This window comes from Corvus cornix, chromosome 3, assembly GCF_000738735.6.
Source record: "Corvus cornix cornix isolate S_Up_H32 chromosome 3, ASM73873v5, whole genome shotgun sequence".
NCBI lineage: Eukaryota > Metazoa > Chordata > Aves > Passeriformes > Corvidae > Corvus > Corvus cornix.
The window spans coordinates 111,787,604-111,806,196 of NC_047056.1; the positions used below are offsets into that span (position 1 = coordinate 111,787,604).

Genomic DNA, 18,593 nt, shown 5'->3' on the forward strand with positions numbered 1-18,593 from the left:
ATGCGTACCAGTTCCCAGCGGGCACACCTGCAGGCAACACTTGGCAGACATCCCACCTCAGCCAGGCCAGGACTCCTGTGTTCAGTCTCTATCCTTGGCAATGATCGTGAGGCAGATGAGGGATCTTCGGACCATCTCTTACAGCTTCATACCCACACAATACACCCACCCAGAGATCTTTAGGAGGCTGCAAACACACAAAATCCCCTCCAACCCTGCTGTCATGGCTGTGTTGGAGGAGAGGAGCTCCGAAATCTGGCTTTCAGAGCTCACCAGGCAGCTGAAGTCCTTCCACAGCAGCACAAATCCCACCTGTGTAACTGCAGCTGCATCCCCACAAGTGGGAATTTTACATCCACCTAAGCAGCCATGCATGGGGTGAACAGTATAGACATTTTTATTACCCATTTTTATTACCCAAATAAAGATTTATGGCACCCAGAAAGAAGGGAGCAGGAGCTCTGTGGGTGTCTGGAGATGGGCAGGGACAACAGCAAACCTGTTCAGGGGTTTCTCCAAAGCTTAACCTCAAACTCACCAGGACAAAAGAAAAAGAAATTAAAGAAAAACCCAAACCTTCAGCAACTCTGATCACAACCAGCCAGAACTGGTCTGACTGTGCTTTCAGCTTTCCTTGAAAGCCATCCCCAGGGCATGATCCCAGGCTAAAGGCAGGAGCAGGAGATGGAATCCATCTGTGCCAGGGAGCAGCTCTGAGCATTCCAGGTTCTTCCCTGGGGGTAAAACCCCCATAAGGGAATCTGGAAATCCAGGCTGACCCATGGGCAGTGGAGCAGGTCAGACTACACCTGCCCCTCCATTGCCAGGAATCATCCTCCACCTGATGGGTGGGAAGAGCAGAACCAACAGGACAGGCTTTAGGCACCCTTCCCTGTGAGACAAGTAGATCTAGGCTATAGAATTGGGGGGAAAATGGAAAATAAAGGGAAAAATAAAAGCTTCGCTAATAGTGGAGCTCTCATATTGCTCCCCATCACCACCCTCAAATGTCAGATTTCTAAATCTGGATTTTTTTATTTAAAAGCTGGAACTCTTACCACCAAAGCTAAGAACAATACATTAAAAACACTGAAATATTTGCTCCTAGGTTTTTCCCTTCGTCTCCTTGCAGAAACCTCTTCCCAAATACTCCACTTTGGAGACAGCAACAACTTCCAGAGCTCCTGGCTCTTTTTTTTTGGTGCCAGCAACGCACAGGAAGGAAGCGCAGAGACTTCAGCTCCCCCAAAATCCAGCTCAGCCACATGAAGCATTCAAACACAAGGAGTCTCCAGGCTGAGAGAACACAAGAACTCGGGCTCCTCCATGCAGAGGCTCAGATCAAGAAGATAATGTCATCAGACACCATGATCTGGTTGTCATCCTGCATGTGGGCCAGGGCCACCTTCACCTCGGCCGCCGAGAAGGGCTCGGGGTTGTCGTGGTTGATGGATTCCATCATGTTCTTCAGGCCCACAGACTGGGCGTGGGAAGCTTTGAACACCTCCAGGAGAGCAGCCTTGAATGCTTTCAACCTGGTCAGGGGAAAGGGAATCACCCTTGGAGACCACACACAAATCCTTCCCCTTGTTCCCAGCCCAGGATGCCTCAGCTCTTCCCCATTCCAGCAGCAGCATTCAGCAGGAAAGCCAAAAACCAGAGCTGGGAGCATCACAGATGCACCTCCAGCATGGGACAACAGCCTGGAGCCGCTGAGGGAGGTGGACACACAGGGACAGCCCCCACTCACCTTGGCTCAGCCAACTCCAGCTTCTTCCCTTCGCCAGCTCCAGAGGCTTCGGGTGTTTTTGGAGGGTGTGCCTGAACTGGAGCAGAAGAAGAGTTACCTTCACCCTGTGCCTGGTGTCCAAGCACCCAGAGAGCAAAAGTACTGGGCTCAGGACTGGGGGGTGATTCCAAACTGCCTCCCAATTTTGTTATTTATGGTGCAGTTTGGAGGTGGACGGAAAAAAATTAATCAGCAACAGAATCACAAAATGGTTTGGGTTGGAAGGGACATTAAAGCTCATCCAGTGCCACCCCCTGCCATGGTCAGGGACACCTTCCACTCGCCCAGGTTGCTCCAAGCCCCATCCAGCCTGGCCTTGGACATTTCCAGGGATGGGGCAGCCACAGCTTCTCTGGGAACCTGTGCCTCACCACCCTCACAGCCAAGAATTCCTTCCTAGTATCCCATCTAACCCTGTCCTACATGGATTGGTTCTGGATGGTGCTGCATCACACCAGGGACCACAGGTAACAGCAGCATTGCTGCTCCCCAGGCTATGCTGACCCAGCAGCACCCTCAGGAGCCAGGTGTCACCAAACCCAGGGACTCACCCTGTGGCATCTCCTCCTCAGCGTCACTGAAGTCGTACGGGTCGTAGGAGCCCTCCTCGCCTTCTGTGCGCGCCTTCTTCCTTCTGGGAGCAGGGAGGAGGGGTCACCCAAGGGTTTGGGTTGGAAGGGACCTTAAGGATCATCCTGTTCCGCCCCCTGCCATGGGCACTATCCCAGGCTGCTCCAAGCCCCTTCCAGCCTGGCCTAGAACACTTCCAGGGATCCAGGGGCAGCCACAGCTTCCTTCTCTGGGCAACCTGTGCCAGTGCTTTACATCTTTGGATGTGGCCATCCAGCCAGTTCCTTATCCATGAAAATATGATGTCCCTCTACTACAAATGGGGTGGGACAAACGACCTGGCTGAGCAAAACATGGAGTATTTCCCCAAAGCCTGTGGCAGCCTCAGAAGAAGCTGGTGCCCTTTGCACCATGTCCCTCTCACTCCCTTGCCCTGGCTCCTACCTCCTTGTCCTGCGCTCCTCCTTGGGCTGTGACTCCTGATCTTCCTCCTTCTCAGTCTCAGAGTCATCCTCCACTGGCTTCCTGCGCTTCTTCTCCTTCTCCAGCACCTGTGTGGCAAAGGCAGGATGGACTCAGAGCCATTTCCACTCAAGCTGCTTTTAGGGACCAACCCCAAGCATCCAAGATCCCACAGTGGTGGCCTGATCCCTTAGTATGTCCAGGAAAGGTCCCACCAGCAGCCCAGGGTGCTCAGCCTGCACCAAGCCCACCCCTTCCTATGACAATCTTGGGATCCCCTGGGAACAGAGAGACACCTTCCCCCCACCTTTTTGAAGTAGGCGAACTGCACCAGCTCCAGAGCTGCCTCAGCATCCTGCAGATCCACAGTCTTGTTCATCCTGGCCTTGGCGTGGGCCGTGGAGAGGCGGATCAGGGTCTCCAGGGTCCGGGCTGTGATGGGGGAGGTCTGGGGGGACAGAGAGAGGGGGTCTCCACGTGACCCTCACTGAGAAGTGTCACATCCAAGGTGGAAAACACCCATATGGAGAGAGGGGAGCCTGTGCCTCAGTTCCCCTCCTCCTGGCCCAAGTGGGAGCTGCTCCCAGGGCTCACCCTGGCCACGTCCGAGTTCATCTGGCTCTGGCTGCGCAGGCGGGAATACTCCTCAGCGATGTAGCTCGCCGACTCCTCGGTCAGCACGGGCTTGATCATCTTTGCTACGTGGATGTACTTCCTCATGAACTCCATGCTGACGACCTTCTCCCTGTGGGAATGCACATCCACACGTTATCCACAGTGGGGATGGGCTTCCCATCCATTTATATCCCTTCAGGGGCATCCAGGTGTGCAGGGAATTTGGCTCCAGATGTTCCCCACCTGCCGGGCATAAGAGATCACGCAAGGCTCCTTCATCCTACCCATGGACCACCTGGAGCATGGCTGGCACTGGCTGGATACTCGGGCCAAACCCACAAACCCACAGTGCTGGACACCCTGAGGGAGCTCCAGGGCATGATGGACTCACTTGCGGCGGTTGGGCCCGTGCAGGAGGTCGTCATGTTTCTCATACACCTGCAGCTCCTGCTCCTCCTCCTGCATGAAGTCAGGGTCATCCGTAGCCAGCATCTCCACAGCGCTGCCCAGGGGCATGGCTGGAGAGGGGAACGTACAGAGAATAGGATTTTACCCTCTGGAGCAACTTCTAATAGTCCCCATAAATAGTCCCCAAGAGCTGCCACCAAGGGGTGACGCCTGGCTGAGGAGGGATGGGCCTCACCATCGCCGTCCTGCTCGTTGGGGTTGCGGTAGCGGTGCATCCGCAGGACGTGGTCCGAGATCTCCCTGTCCTGCTCAGGGTCCATCTGGTCCAGCACGATGAAGAGGAGGTCGAAGCGGGAGAGCAGGGAGTCCTGCAGGCCGATGTTCTCCATGGGCGTCTTGTACTGGTCATACTGGGGAAGGACGAGGTGAGGGGTTACAGGAGACACTCATGGGCCAGTCCTGGCTGCCAGGGAGGTTGGGGGGATTTCCTTGGGCCAGGGCTGAAAGGATGGATGGATGGATGGACACCACACCAAACCCAGCCTGCTGCAGCAGTACAGCCACTTTTCCCCATCCTGCAAAGCTCTTACTTCCAAGAAAAACAAGTATTTTTTGCAATCCCTAATCAGATACCAAGACTGAGGCTCACCACCAGCATGAGGGTCCATTGGGCTGCCCCAACACCCAGACAGAACCAAAACAGGGTGAGAAACACCAGGAGCCCCTCTCTCCTCCAGGAAAGCCATGACCACAACAGACCCCAAACCAACCAGGTCTTTGCTGTGCCATGGATCCAAGTCACTGATTTGGGGGATCTTTTGGGATTCACCAGCTGCCTCCTCCCAGCACCCAGCCTTCTCCAGGGAAGGGTAACACCAGCACTCACCCGACCATAGACAGGGTTGGCAGCAGCCAGGACGCTGCAGCGGGAGTTGAGGCGGGCCTGGATGCCTGCCTTGGCGATGGTGACCCGTCCCTGCTCCATCACCTCGTGGATGGCCGTGCGGTCGATGTCGGACATCTTGTCGAACTCGTCGATGCACACCACGCCCCGGTCGGCCAACACCATGGCTCCCGCTTCCAGGCGCCGCTCCCCTGGGATAGGGTGGGGGAAAACAGGGTCAACCACCACCCACTGGCCCTACACACCTCCTGCCCTGCCATCCCCATCACCCCTGGGATGAGGGTGAGCCTCAAGGAGCAGCAGCGTCCTTTTGGGTTGCTCTCTGACCGAACATGACAGCAGAGGGAACACTCAGGACATGGATCAGGATTAGGAATGCCTTCCCAAGAGGAAGACAAAAATCCACGCTGCTGCTAGCCCTCAGATATGGCACCAAGTGGAAGAGGAGTAAAGAAGACCACCACCTAACTGGAGAAAATATCCCAAAACATGGGATCCCATGGTCCCGAATGATCATTACCATAAAGCTTCTGGTGGAGCAAGCCCTGCAAGTGTCACTGCAGAACAAACATTACAAATTTAAGGTTGGAAAAGACCTTTCAGATCATCAAAAGCAGCAGCCCTGGATGTCACAGAGTCCCTCCCAGGGGTTAACAACCATCACCCCGATGCTCCTCACCAGTCTCTTGGTCCGTGGTGATGGCAGCGGTGAGACCAACGCCAGAGGAGCCCCTGCCAGTGGTGGGGATGGCCCGGGGTGCCGTGCTCAGCACGTACCTCAGCAGCTGGGATTTGGCCACAGAAGGGTCTCCTAGTATGGAGAACAGCACGTTTAGGAACCATGCATCACCTGGATATCAATACCACCATCACCCTGGTGCTGTGTCTGGTTTGGGGTGCTCAGAGCAGGGGCAGGTAGAGGGGAAAGGGGACAGAAGGGTTTTGTTCAAACTTTGGAAAATAAGGTGAGCATGTGATCTTCCCACCATCATCAGTGATCCCATGGGAGGAAATAGAGAGGATGAAGGTAAGAGATTTAAGAGGTGATGAGGATGGGACAAGAGGCAATGGGGACAATCTGAAACACAGAAGATCCCAAGTGGAAAGAAAAAAAACACCACCTTGACAGTGGGCAAACACTGGGATAGTGGTCATGGGATCCCCTAGAATCACAAAATGGTTTCAGATGAAAGAGACCTTAAAGCTCATCTCACTCCAACCCCCTACCATGGGCAGGGACATCTTCCACTATCCCAGATTCCTCCAAGCCCCATCCAACCTGGCTTTGGACACTTCCAGGGATCCAGGGGCTGCCCCAGCTTCTCTGGCCAATCAGAGCCAGAGAAGCCTCACCACCCTCATAGGAAACAATTCCTTCCCAATATCCCATCTATCCCAGCCCTCTGACAGTGGGAAGCCATTCCTCCTTGTCCTGTCCTATCACCCCATGCCTTGTCCCAAGTCCCTCTCCAGCTCTCCTGGAGCCCCTTTAGGCACCGGAAGGGGCTCCAAGGTGTCCCTGGAGATTTCTCCAGGCTGAACACCCCCAGCTCTCCCAGCCTGGCTCTAGAGCAGAGGAGCTCCAGCCCTTGGACTCCTGTCCAAGGTCTCCTCTCGACTCACTCTAACAGGTCCACATCTTTCTTGCACTGATGACTCCACTTCTGCACACATCTCCATCCCTGGAGGTGTTCAAAACCAACCAGACAAGTCACAAAGCAACCTGACCTACCAGTGACACCTGCACACATCCCTGGACCAGGCACCTCCAGATGTCCTGTCTAACATCAGTTACTCCACAAAACTAAATCCAGACTCCTTCACCCCACCCCCAACAACACCAACTGAGGGTGCCTCTGCCCAGCCCTCCCAGACCTATCAGCAAGATGTTGATGTCTCCTCGGATGCGGCTCCCGTTCTCCAGGATCTTCTCTACCCCTCCCAGCAGCATGCAGAGAATGGCCTTCTTGATGTACTCATGCCCGTGGATGCTGGGAGCCAGGGATCTGGCCAGCTGGTCAAAGATATCCTAAAGCAGAAGAGGCAGAGCATGGCCTGTCACGTGGACTGGAGTAAGAAAGAACAAGCAATACTTCAAAAGACCATTTCAGCCCAAATTTCAGCTTATTCTTATCACAGAGCCACATGGATAAAAATTATTTGGAAAGGAGAAAACTGTTGGCCAGAGTTTTCTTTCAGTGGGATTTATATGAACACCTGGACCATCTTGTCACTGACACCCAAACAAGCACTGGAAGCAGTGAGAGCAAGGCTTGCTCCTCTCTGTGCTACAGAGGAAAAGCTCTGAGCATAAGAGGCTGGAGCAGAACCCCATTATCTCAGTCTGGGGTGAGAAAAGACGTGTTTCTCCTGCAGAGGAAACTTCCTGGAAACCCGCTGGCAGGGTCAGGACACAGCAGAAGGATGCTCTGCAAGCAGTACAGAAGCAGCAAAAAAAAAACCCAACAGGGCCTGATCACAGTCTAAGCAGAAAATTCAAAGAAAATGAGTTGGAAAATCTGACAATGTGCTAAGAGGGTTGAAGAGTTACTTGCAACCCAACAAGAATGTCCTTAGCCACATGCCAAGCTGAAACTTCATCCCTGGCCAGAAGACTTAAGTACCTTGGAGCGGCTCTTGCTGAACCTCTTGATCTTGGCCACGTCAGAAGCAGAGTAGAGCGGCCGGATGTCTTTGCTCATCTGCTTCACATGGCAGGCAATGAGGATGGTCCTGGAGAAGGGACACAGCCGTGGTCAGCTCTGCAAACCCCACAGAGACACAGCAGAAACTTCCACAGGTCATCACTTGCTCTAGGAAGCCCTGGAAGGAGGTGGGAAGCTTCAACAGCTGTAGCACCCTCCATCTGACTGTGCTGGGCCATCAATGGAGCATCTTTTAAGAACATCCAAACCCTTCTGGGCAGTCACAACTGCACATTTTGAGGGGAGACATCACCACAGTCTACAGCTTCCTCACAAAGGGAAGTGGAAAAGTGGCACCAATCTCTTCTGAGACCTGGGAATGGCTGGAGCTGTGTCACAGGAGGGTGAGGTTGGATATCAGGAACAGGTTCTTCCCCCAGGGGTGGTAGGGCACTGACAGGCTCCCCAGGGAATAGGCATGGCCCCAAGGTTCACAGAGCTCCAAGAGCATTTGAACAATGCTCCCAGGCACAGGGTGCAGTGTTGGGGTGCCTGTTCAGGGCCAGGAGTTGGACTTGATGATCCTTGTGGGCCCTTTCCAACTCAGCATATTTGGTGATTAGGATCAAGGTGCAAACCGCTTCCAAGGGATTTAAACCACTGTTTGACCCAGCTGTGCGATGGCCACCTGCCAGATCTCACCTTCCAGAGACATGACCTGACCAAATAGGGTGAGAGGGCTGAAACCCAAAGCAGACTGACCTGAAAGTGCCCGAAGTGTAGCCCCCTTTCTTCCCTGGCAGGCAGCGGTACGTCCCCACCACCTGGATTCGGTCCCCAGGCTTCACCCTGTCCACCAGGTCATCATCCAGAACCACGTCCACCGAGCGTGGCAGCTGCCCCGCTGGGGCCTTCTCGGGCATCTCCTGGATGGTGATGGTCTGGTGGTCCTTGTAGACCGAGAGGCCAAACTCTGTCTCCAGCGGGTTGTTCTCTTCATCCTAAAGCAGGAACCCAAATTAAAAGACCAGCACCATTTTTCAGGAGAGCAGGGAGGAGAGGTAAGGTCAGCTGAGCAGGGGAAACACAGGCTGCATCATCCAACCTGCACGTGGCTGCTGGAAAGGGTTTTTTCAGCAGGAATGGAGGCTGGGTTTCACCAGATCCATACTGAAGCTGGCACATTCTCCCTAAAGGAAGCTGCTGCTGCTTCACCTCACCTTTGTAGGGTAGATGGAGCTGGATGGGAAAGCATTCAGGGAGGTCATGTCCGTGTATCGGCGCTCAATTGTTTTCTTGGTAGCTGGGCAATAATGGACGCTCCGGACGACTTTTGGACACACCAGAGAGCCTGGAGTTGGAAAAGAGAGGAGTGAGGGGCTGGGATGTCCCACCCCTCTGTCAGCAGAGGGCCCTCAACAGAGTCTCCAACATTAAAATTATTTGGGTCCCAACTCACTGCCAAACATGGACAGGACTGGCTGATTTTAAAGACCATCCCAACACTCAAGACCTTCAGCCAAGCTCCCTATTCCCTGATTCAGGTTGCCAGGACACAGAATCATATGATGGTTTGGTTGGAAGGAACATTAAAGATCAACTAGTTCCAGCCCCCCTGCCATGGGCAGGGTGTCTTCCACTATCCCACGTTGCTCCAAGCCCCATCCAACCTGGCCTGGGATGCTTCCAGGGATGAGGTAGCCACAGCTTCTCTGGGCAACCTGTGCCAGGGCCTCCCCACCCTCACAGGGAACAATTCCTTCCCAAGATCCCATCTAATCCTACCCTCTGTCTGTCTGTAGTCATTCCCCCTTGTCCTGTTCTTCCAGGTCCTTTTCCCAAGTCCCTCTCCATGCCACAGCTCCTGGAGGGGTCCAGATCCTTCACAGCCAACCCCTGGTCCCTCCACGCCCGCAGCCCCTGGGTGTCCCCAGTCTCACACTTTGTCACGATGCCCTCCACGCAGACGATGCAGCTGAGGAAACAGGCTGTCAGTGTCCGTGGGGACACGTGCTTGGAGCCAAAGCTGCCCTCCAGCCCGATGTAGAAGTCCTCATACTGCTTGGCGTAGGTGGCATCGATGGAGGCGACGAAATCCTTCAGGGCGCGCTGGAAGGCAATCAGCTCCTCGAAGGCATTGCTCAGGAGCCTGCAGCACAGGGAGGTGACAAAGCAGATGGGTCAACCCCTTCCTCCTCAACACTTTTCCCACACCCCTGCTTGCTCCACAAGTTTGCCAGGAGCAGTAAGTGAAAAAAAAAACTAAAGTCCATCACAGCTCTGTGTGAGGTCCTCCAGCACCAACAGCCAGGAGGAGAACAATTCCAAGCGTATCTAGAAAAGCTCACATGGCTGAGGGCAGGTTGGCAAGCATGGTCCAAAATATGCCTGAGCATCCTAAAAATGACTGAGATAGTTGAGGTTGATCAGCCAGGGGAAGAGAAGGGTCCATGGGGACCTTAGAGCCCCTTCCAGTGCCTAAAGGAGCTCCAGGAGAGCTGGAGAGGGACTTGGGACAAGGGCTGGGGTGATAGGATAAGGGAGAATGGCTTCATACTGACAAAGGGCAGGGTTAGGCAGGATATTGGGAAGGAATTGTTCCCTGTGAGGGTGGTGAGGCCCTGGCTTTCGCCACAGGACAATGTTTGGCGCTTTCTTGGGACAAATGACCTGCTGAACCAGGGATGGACCTTTAAAACCCCTCTCAGGCCCAGTACCGCAGGTGACCCCCATGCCCCAGACCCACCTGCTGGCTCTCTTCTCGTTCTTGCGCCGTAGGTCGTTGATGTTGACGATGAGCCGATACTGGTTGTCACTGATCATGTCCCGGACCTTACTCTGGTAAATTCCCTGGTCTTCCTGCAAGAGCGAGTGGAGGAAAGACACCCAAAAAACCAACTCACTTTGCATGTCCATCTGTGTGAGACACCCCTCAGGAACTCGTTCCTGCAGAGCTTCACTCCCTTTATCCCACGACCTAAGCAGGAAGGGGTAGGAACCAGGAAGGAGGAACGAGGTGGTCCCTAACCGCTGGGAGGAATGGGAGGACACAGGGACCACGGTCTCCCAACCCGTGGGGTACATGGTGAGAGGGATCACGTGGTTCCCAACTCCCGGGGACGTGGATTTGGGGGGGACGGACGGGCACATGGACCAGGTGTTCCCGAACCTCGGGGGTACACAAGGGGCGGGGGCGCACAGGGATGAGATGCACCCAAATCCCCGAGCATAGGGGGAGGAGGGGACACGGTGACACGGACCAGGTGGTCCCCAACACCAGGGCGCATAGAGGGGAGGCAGCACCCGCGCCTCCCAGCTCGTCTCACCTCATCATCCAGGAAATCGAGGTAGTCGCGCTGCGCCTCCCGCAGCTCCGCATCCTCCAGCCCGCCCGCCGGCGCCGCCATGCTGCCGGCTGCCCTGGGACGGATCCCGCCGCCGCTCCTGCTGCTGCCGGGGAAGGCGGTGAGAGCCGAGGAGAGCCGGGCTGGCCCCGCGATCAGACCCCGCGATCAGACCCCGCGATCAGACCCCGCGATCAGACCCCGCGATCCGCCCCCGCCGCGCTCCCGTTTCGCGCCAAACGCGGCTCCTTTCCCGCCACCGCGCGGGAAATCCACCCCCGGCCCGCCCCGTGGCGCTGCTGATTGGTCGGCACTGCCCGGCGCCAGCCAATGGAGCGGCGATGCAGTGATGGACAAGAGCTTCAGCCTATCAAAGAGCGGGGGCGGTTGGGGGCGGAGCCAGAGGCTGTGGGGGATCGGATTCGATCCCGGCTCCGGCTCTTGGAAGTCACCGAGCGGCTGAAAATGCCGCTTTAGGGGGAAAAAAATATTAAAAAGCGTAAACCCGACAACAACTAAAACACTCAAATGGAGTCCCAAACGAAAAAAAAAAAAACCAATGAGAAATAGTTTGGGGTTTTGTTTTTTATATTGTATTTTGGGGAGTCCCGTTTCCGGGTGTTTTCACCCCGTAAAGGCTGGGTGGGCGTTGCTTTCTCCCTTAACGTGGCCTCGGTGTGACTCCAGCAGTTTGGGGATGAACACACAAAAGGGACAGGTCCCGTGGTATTTGGAATGGAAATGGTGATTTTGATGTGTCTCAGAACCACAGGATGCTTTGGGTTGGAAGGGACCTTAAGGATCATCCACTGCTCCTGCCATGGGCAGGGACACCTTCCACTAGCCCAGGCTGCTCCAAGCCCCGTCCAACCTGGCCTTGGACACTTCCAGGGATCCAGGGGCAGTCACAGCTTCTCTGGGCACCCTGGGCCAGGACCTCACCACCCTCACAGGGAGAAATTTCTTCCCAATATCCCATCTAACCCTGCCCTCTGGCAATTTAAAAACCAGTTCCCCTTGTCCTATCACTATCTGCTTGTGTAAAAACTCCCTTTCCCTCCTTTTTCCAAGCCTCCTTTAAGTCTTCTAAGAGGCTGTTTTAGGCAGGAATCAAAAGGTGTCGCTGCCCACAGGGAAACCTGCTGCTCCCCCTTAAAAATCCCTTAAAAATCTTAATCTAAACTCTGTTTAAAAATAGGAAAAGAATATAAAGCATGACAAAAACATTAGCAAAGGCATACCGGGCACCCAAACTTGGCCTTGTCCCCTGGATATTGTAGCTAACAGCAGTTTTTCCAGGGTAATCCTGGGAATGAATATTCACCCCGGGGTCTGCTGGGCTGTGCAAACGCTGAGGAAGATAATTCCCGCTGCCTGATCTCTCCAGAGGGAGCAGCTGCGATTCGTGTTTCGGAAGAGGAGCAGGAAACAGCCTTTGCCCCGCTTCCCATTTTCTGTTTGTGCGCCTGGATCAGATCAATCACTGGAAATGATGCTGGGAACACTGTGACCGGTTTGGGATATGCATAGCCCAAGTCCTGGATATTTGTCCTGCTCCTGAGAGATTTTTTCACATTGCTCTGTGTCAAAGTGAAAGTTCGGCGTTTCCTTTTTAGGCCTTTTAGCCCTCCTCTGGAATAATTTGATGGAGTATTCCGCTTGGCAGGTCGGCTGGAATAAAGAATATTATCATCTGTTGCTGCTTCCCTCCTTTTTTTCTTCTTTTCCTTTTCCCTTCCCTTCTTCTTTTCCTTTTATTTTTCCTTTTCATTTTCCCCCTTTCCCCCCCCCTTTAATCTTCCAGGTTGCCCTGCTAGTTCCAGAGATGCTCCTTGCAGCTGGAATACCCTCCCTGCTTCTGCACACTCAGCAGGATTCATTTCCCTCCAGCTGCTCCTGAAATCCACCTCTTCCCTCTGATTTGCTGGACATTTCTTGTTATCATGAGTAGGGGATGCACAAAGAGCGAACAGAAAAGAATTTTGGTGTGCCCCCATCACACATATATATATTTATATATAAAATATATTTATTTATTAATATATATTTTTATATTTTTAATATATTTTTCTATATATAAAGATAACATAAAGGCATTTAAGTGGGAACATCATCCATGAGGATGTAAACCGGCTGGAGGAATCTGTGTAAGTCCCCAAAGGAAATATGAATTATCCCATACAAAGTGCCAGAACCCCATGTGAGATTTCACTTCTGAGATGCTTTTTCTCCCTCTGCAGCAGACAGAATGTTAAATCCAGCCATGGCCAGTCTGTGTGCTCCACTGCAGATAAGATATGAGTGGAAAAAACAAAATACGGGTGCAAAGCACCCCGTGAGTACAACGCAGAGCATTACTAGGGTGGGATTCAGGCACATCTATGCGGATTGCACAAGGTCTCACCTACATTTGGGTGGTCAAAACGAATCCCAGCCCACGGAGACGTTGTGGATCGCTGCAGTTTTCCTCCTGCCAGGAGCTGGCAGGGCCCCACCGCTCCTGGCCGCAAGGTAACAGGAGTTAGGGATAAAAATAGCCGCTGTTGTTATTCATGACAGCGCCCTATAGCAACTGCTGCGTGCCTGAATAATTCATCGGAGCAGGGCAGGCCGAGGAGGACACAGGGACGGAGAGGTGGAGAAGGCTGGGAAGAAGGCAGACGCCTTCCCTGCCTTTTGGGACTCCCCAGGATTGCGCCCAAGGTCTCCCTGGGTTCACCTCCCCGCCACATTCCGGAGGCTGCGGGGTGAAAAGGCAGCACAAGCTCACTGGGACATTTAGCACTTCCTACACACTGAAAAAAACAGGAATTAAGCGCTTAGCACGCAGAGGGCCGTGTCTGCAGGGCTTGCAGAGAAACAGAAGGACCAAGGGTGGATGCAGGAGCAATTTCCATGGGTGAATTGCACACGAGGGGTGTTGGCCAGAACACCCCAACAGCTCTCAGTGTGGATTTTCTCATCCCTTCCTCACACCTCTGTGTGTAAGCATCCACCTGTACGCTTGGTTTCTGAAGTTTAAGGGTACTCTGTGATCCTTCCAGGATTCTGGGGTGTTGTGGGGTTTTGTTGTTGTTGCTGTCATTTTTGTTGTTGGTTTTTGTTGCTATTTTTTTCCCCTTAGTTCAACTAAATGTCAATTTTCAAGCCACAGTTCAATTTTCAAGTTGCCATCTATTCGCTGTCCTGGCTGCTGAGCAGCCTTGCCTCACCCACGAAGGGCAGGGGAGAGGCTTGTGGCTCATTCACAGCTCCAAAAACAGGGGGAGAGTATCCCAAAGTCGATGGAGTGTCACCTGATCATCAAGCAACACATTGCAGTGGAGATTCCAAATCTATTTGTAACAAAATAAGAAGGACAATAACATGGAATACAGTGTCAGGCATGAAAAAAAGTCACTTTTTAGAACTGAAATGATGTGAAGAAGTGAGACCACCTATGAGATGTTTTTATCAGGGTATATTTTACGTTTTCCAAGGGATTAAAGGCTCTCCTGAAGCTGCAGTTGCAGGAGCTGAACCCTACCGGGGGTGAATTCACTCTCACAAGCAGAGTGTTGTCCTGACTCTCATCACTTCCACACATGTGGAAGACAAATAATTGAATGCAGAAGGAGCCCTTAATCCTCTGTCCTGACCTTTTCCCTAACATAGGCTGGAGAATCTCACCCCATTGCATCTGCACCCAGCTCAGGCATTTCTGACATCATTTTCTTGAAGTGTTTGTTATTCCCACGCACTCTGGTAAATCTTTAAATGGCTCTAGCTCCTGGTTTTTTCCCTAGTTGTGGAGGAGAGAAACGTGGAAAGCTACTATCAGTGTGTATGAATGGAATTTCTTTACTTAAAGGCATGGGGAGCTGCTGGTATCTCACCAGGAGAGGGGACAGGAAAGTGGGTAAGGAGTTAAAGCCCTGACCTTCAGTGTGTTTGGATAGGCTGTAACCACCTTCTTGCTTCCCAGAGTAGGAGACCAGAGCATATGGATTTGTTTTTCCTCCCAGATGCCTCTAGCATGGCCTTAGCACAGTGATGGGAACATAAAAAATCTTGTTGTGGTCCTGCTCCTGATGCACAACTACTCGAGATCCCACGGGGATTCATCCTGTTTTCCTGCTGTGCAGGAGGAAAACACAGCAATTAATAGAAAACCAAAACAAACCCACACAGGCCATGCCTGCGGGCATAAGGAAAACTGAATTCCAAATGAAACCAGAGGAGTGGCTGAATCAACAACGAAGCTCTGGAGAGCCTGGCTGTGGAATAGGGAAACCCAACCACATTTCCAGGGAAGTCCAAAGGGCCCAGACACAGAGCTGAGGTTTGGTGTTGCTATTTCAGTCTTCTCATCTGCTCTCATGACTTCTGGCTGTTACTAAAGACAGTGACAGCTGGTTCCTTTTTTTTTTTCCTATTCTCTCATTTTCTCCACCCTCAAGCCTGGAAATCACCCATCTGTATGCAAAACATCCCTGCCTCTTCCTAAGCATCTCTGAGAGCTGCTTTCAGCCCTGGGGCAGGATCCACTGGTCAATTCAGCAAGTGATGTCCAGCTTTAGAATCACAGAACCACGGAACTGTTTGGAAGGGACCTTAAAGATCATCCAGTTCCATCCCCTGCCATGGGCAGGGACACCTTCCACCAGCCCAGGTTGCTCCAAGCCCTGTCTAACTTGGCCCTGGACAATTCCAGGGAAGTGTACATCACCCTCATTATAAAGAACTTATTCCAAGTATCTAAGTCTAACCCTGCCCTCGATCACCCATTCCCTGTGTCCTGTCCCTCCAGCCCTTGGCCCAAGTCCCTCTGCAGCTCTCCTGGAGCCCCTTTAGGCTCTGGAAGAGGCTCTGAGCTCTCCCTGGATCCTTCTCTTCTCCAGGTGAACACCCCCAGCTCTCCCAGCCTGGCTCCAGAGCAGAGGAGCTCCAGCCCTTGGAGCATCTCCATGGCCTCCTCTGGACTCGCTCCAGCAGCTCCACGTCCTTCTGCTGTTGGATCCCAGGGCTGGAGGCAGCTCTGCAGGTGGGGTCTCACCTGAGCAGCGCAGAGGGGCAGAATTCCCACACTGGGGGATCAGCTCAGGACATGGGGGTTTCAGGGATGGGTCATGTCCAGCTATCACCACCAGCACCCCAAGTCCTTCTCCTCAGGGCTGCTCTCAATCCATTCCCTGCCCTGATGGGAAGCTGGGAAGCTGCAGCACTCCGTGTAAGGCGCATTAGTAACCCCTGTCAGACTGTCACAATGGGCTGTCACTGCTGCGGGCAAACCACGAGGAGGCAGGAAAGTCCTGACCCCAAATTGCCACACAGTCCTTGTGCAACACGTGGGGAACAGCTGATGGTGCCAAAATTAACTGTATCGAGTGCTTCTTTCTGACTGCAGAGGCTGAACTTGGTAACCCAGGGCTTTTACGGGGTTTTTTTCTGAATTATTAGTTAAAGAAAGCCTTAGTGTTCTAATGTGTTCTTAGTGTTCTAATTCTGCATCTGCAGAATTTTTATTTAAAACTTGCTGAACCATGAGCACCAGTCCTTGCCCAGTGGGAAGGAGTTCCACGTGGACACAGACAGGGCAAAAAAATTTCTCTTTTAGCCAACTACAATAACAACATTTCAATATTCTTTATTACAGGGAAAAGGTAACTCATCCTACTTTCTGGATCACATTTGGTGCTTGGAATACCTCAGTTGTCTTTGGTGCAAAGCTGCTACGTTGCTCCTCAGCAGCACAGTGAGGACACCGAGTGTTTGGATGCTTCTTGGTGGAAGGAGACCCTGATCCACAAAAGAAGCTCCTTTTTTTGTGTAGTAACTCAAAGCACCTAAAAATAACAGAACAGCCTTTTGCAGGTCCCTTCCAACCCAAAGCTCTCTACAATGCACATTTGGGTGGGGAAATTAAAGCATTCAGGACCTGTTTGAAGGCACAAAGTGTGTTTAAATCCTATCAGATGACTGTAGAGGGTAGGGAGAGCCCAGCCTGGTACGACCCAGTCTTAACTCTGGGACTAATCTCCCGGGCAAACACAACCACACCTGGGTTTTGACTTGCAGGGAGCTGAGTGATTCATTTCAGGGTTTAAAATGTCAGTGGTAGGGAGTAACAGACTGCAGCACAGCAGGGTAAATCTGAGATGAACTACAGAGCGTCGCTTGGTACCACTCACCTGAGAGCCAGGGATCAAAGAGATCTCACTGCACAGCATCTGCTAGGCCTGGGGTGCAAAACAGGCTGTCAGCACCCACCCAGGAGAGCAGTTATCCCACACAGAGCTGCCCTTTGCCCCTCCCAAGGCTGCCCTGGGGCGTATCTTGAAGTTAAATGAGGGAAAAGCCTTTTACTGGAGCAAGACAGACCTGCAGGTGGCCAGGCAGGATTGCAATGTCCACGTTGCAGCAGGGATGTCACTCCCCACCATCCCCATTTGTCTGGGTTGTATTTTATGTCCCACCTCCTATGCCCTCGATCACCTATTCCCTGTGTCCTGTCCCTCCATCCCTTGTCCCAAGTCCCTCTCCAGCTTTTTTGGAGCCCATTTAGGCACTGGAAGGGCTCCCAGGTCTCCCTGGATCCTTCTCTTCTCCAGGTGAACACCCCCAGTTCCCCCAGCCTGGCTCCAGAGCAGAGGAGCTCCAGCCCTTGGAGCAGCTCCATGGCATCCTCTAGACTTACTCCAGCAGCTCCAGATCCCTCTGATGTTGATGGTCCCAGAGCTGGAGGCAGCTCTGCACGTGGGGTCTCACCAGAATGAAGCAGAGGGGCAGAATCCCCTCCCAGTTTAAGGAGCAGAGGAGGAGGATGGTGCAGTATTCCGGGTCTTTCAGATGTCTTCGAGGGACAGAAAGTGAGTGCAAGATGTGACTGAGGGGGATGGGAGCTGCCAGTTGTATCCCATCCACATCCTTGAGTGTGATGACAGGGAAATATTGAGGTCCCCTACCCACCTTCTTCAGCCTGGATGCTTTCCCTCCTCACTTTGGGGGCACTGGCTCTCCCACGTGCTGTGAGATTTGTGCTGGGATGTGCTGAACCTTCACCCAGGCTGCAGAGATCTTATCAGAGCCACAAAGTCGCATTCCTGGGCTGCCTCTCCATGTATCCTCTCCCTGCAGAACAAGCAGTCCTTCTGTTTCTCTCGTAAACCCATCAAAAACCAGCAGTTCTGACAGGCTGGAGCAGCAAAACCCGCATGAACCTGCTGAGGCAGAGCCTGGAGAGGGCAAACGGGTACCCTGTACTTATAAATTAACCTGCTCCTGGGGTCATGGTGACTCTACAGCTGAACCCACCACTGTGGCTTTGGCACAGCTCCGTCCAGGATGCATCAGCCTCTCCCAGACATTTCCCAGGCATAGCTCAGGGGCCCAGAGTCCACTCCTGAAAGGCCATTTGGGTGCAAATGCCTGTTTTCTGGAGCCCAGAGATTTTGTTTCCGGCAGCGGGCTCGAGGCCATACTGCCTTTAGCCTGGAAATCTTGTGGAAAATCATCTGCTCCTCCACACTTGCATGTCCACAGCACAAAAATCAGGGGGATCCCCCACTCCATGGAAGTCATCTGGTCTGAGCCCTCTTGCTCATATAGGGCCACACAGAGGAGGTTACCCAGGTCCATGTCCAGATGGATTTTAAATGTCTCAAAGGATGGAGACATCTCTCTCTGGGCAGCCTGTGCCAGTTCTCGGCCACCCTCACAGTAAAAAAGTGTTTCCTGGCGTTCAGAGCAACCTCCTGTGCTTCAGTGGGTGCCCATGGCCCCTGGTCCTGTGTATTTTACTTTAAATGTAGAATCTCCATCTTTGAGAGTGATTTTCATCCTTGGAGATCTTCAGAACCCATCTGGACACAGTCCTG

The 18,593-nt window shown here is 52.9% G+C and overlaps 1 protein-coding gene across 1 annotated transcript; it reads right to left on the bottom strand.

The window, feature by feature from the left end:
- Positions 1-390: 390 nt before the first annotated feature.
- MCM3 (minichromosome maintenance complex component 3) lies at positions 391-10,958 on the bottom strand. Its single transcript, XM_039569941.1, has 17 exons — positions 10,720-10,958; positions 10,140-10,252; positions 9,334-9,542; positions 8,614-8,744; positions 8,156-8,394; positions 7,373-7,481; positions 6,624-6,777; positions 5,428-5,559; positions 4,731-4,939; positions 4,080-4,254; positions 3,828-3,954; positions 3,416-3,566; positions 3,129-3,269; positions 2,804-2,910; positions 2,341-2,423; positions 1,751-1,826; positions 391-1,535 (listed from the first exon to the last, which is right to left on the bottom strand). Exons 1-17 carry the CDS (start codon positions 10,798-10,800, stop codon positions 1,337-1,339), a joined length of 2,436 nt encoding a protein of 811 aa, XP_039425875.1. The 5' UTR covers positions 10,801-10,958; the 3' UTR covers positions 391-1,336.
- Between the last annotated feature and the right edge of the window lie 7,635 nt (positions 10,959-18,593).

Bases quoted from the DNA above. Each gene is read 5' to 3' on its own strand.
- MCM3 (XM_039569941.1), bottom strand. From the start codon at position 10,800: ATGGCGGCGCCGGCGGGCGGGCTGGAGGATGCGGAGCTGCGGGAGGCG. The intron at 3,955-4,079 runs GTGAGGCCCATC...TCCCCTCTCCAG, and splicing joins CAACGAGCAGGACGGCGATG to CCATGCCCCTGGGCAGCGCT. The intron at 3,567-3,827 runs GTGAGTCCATCA...GCATTCCCACAG, and splicing joins CACGGGCCCAACCGCCGCAA to GGAGAAGGTCGTCAGCATGG.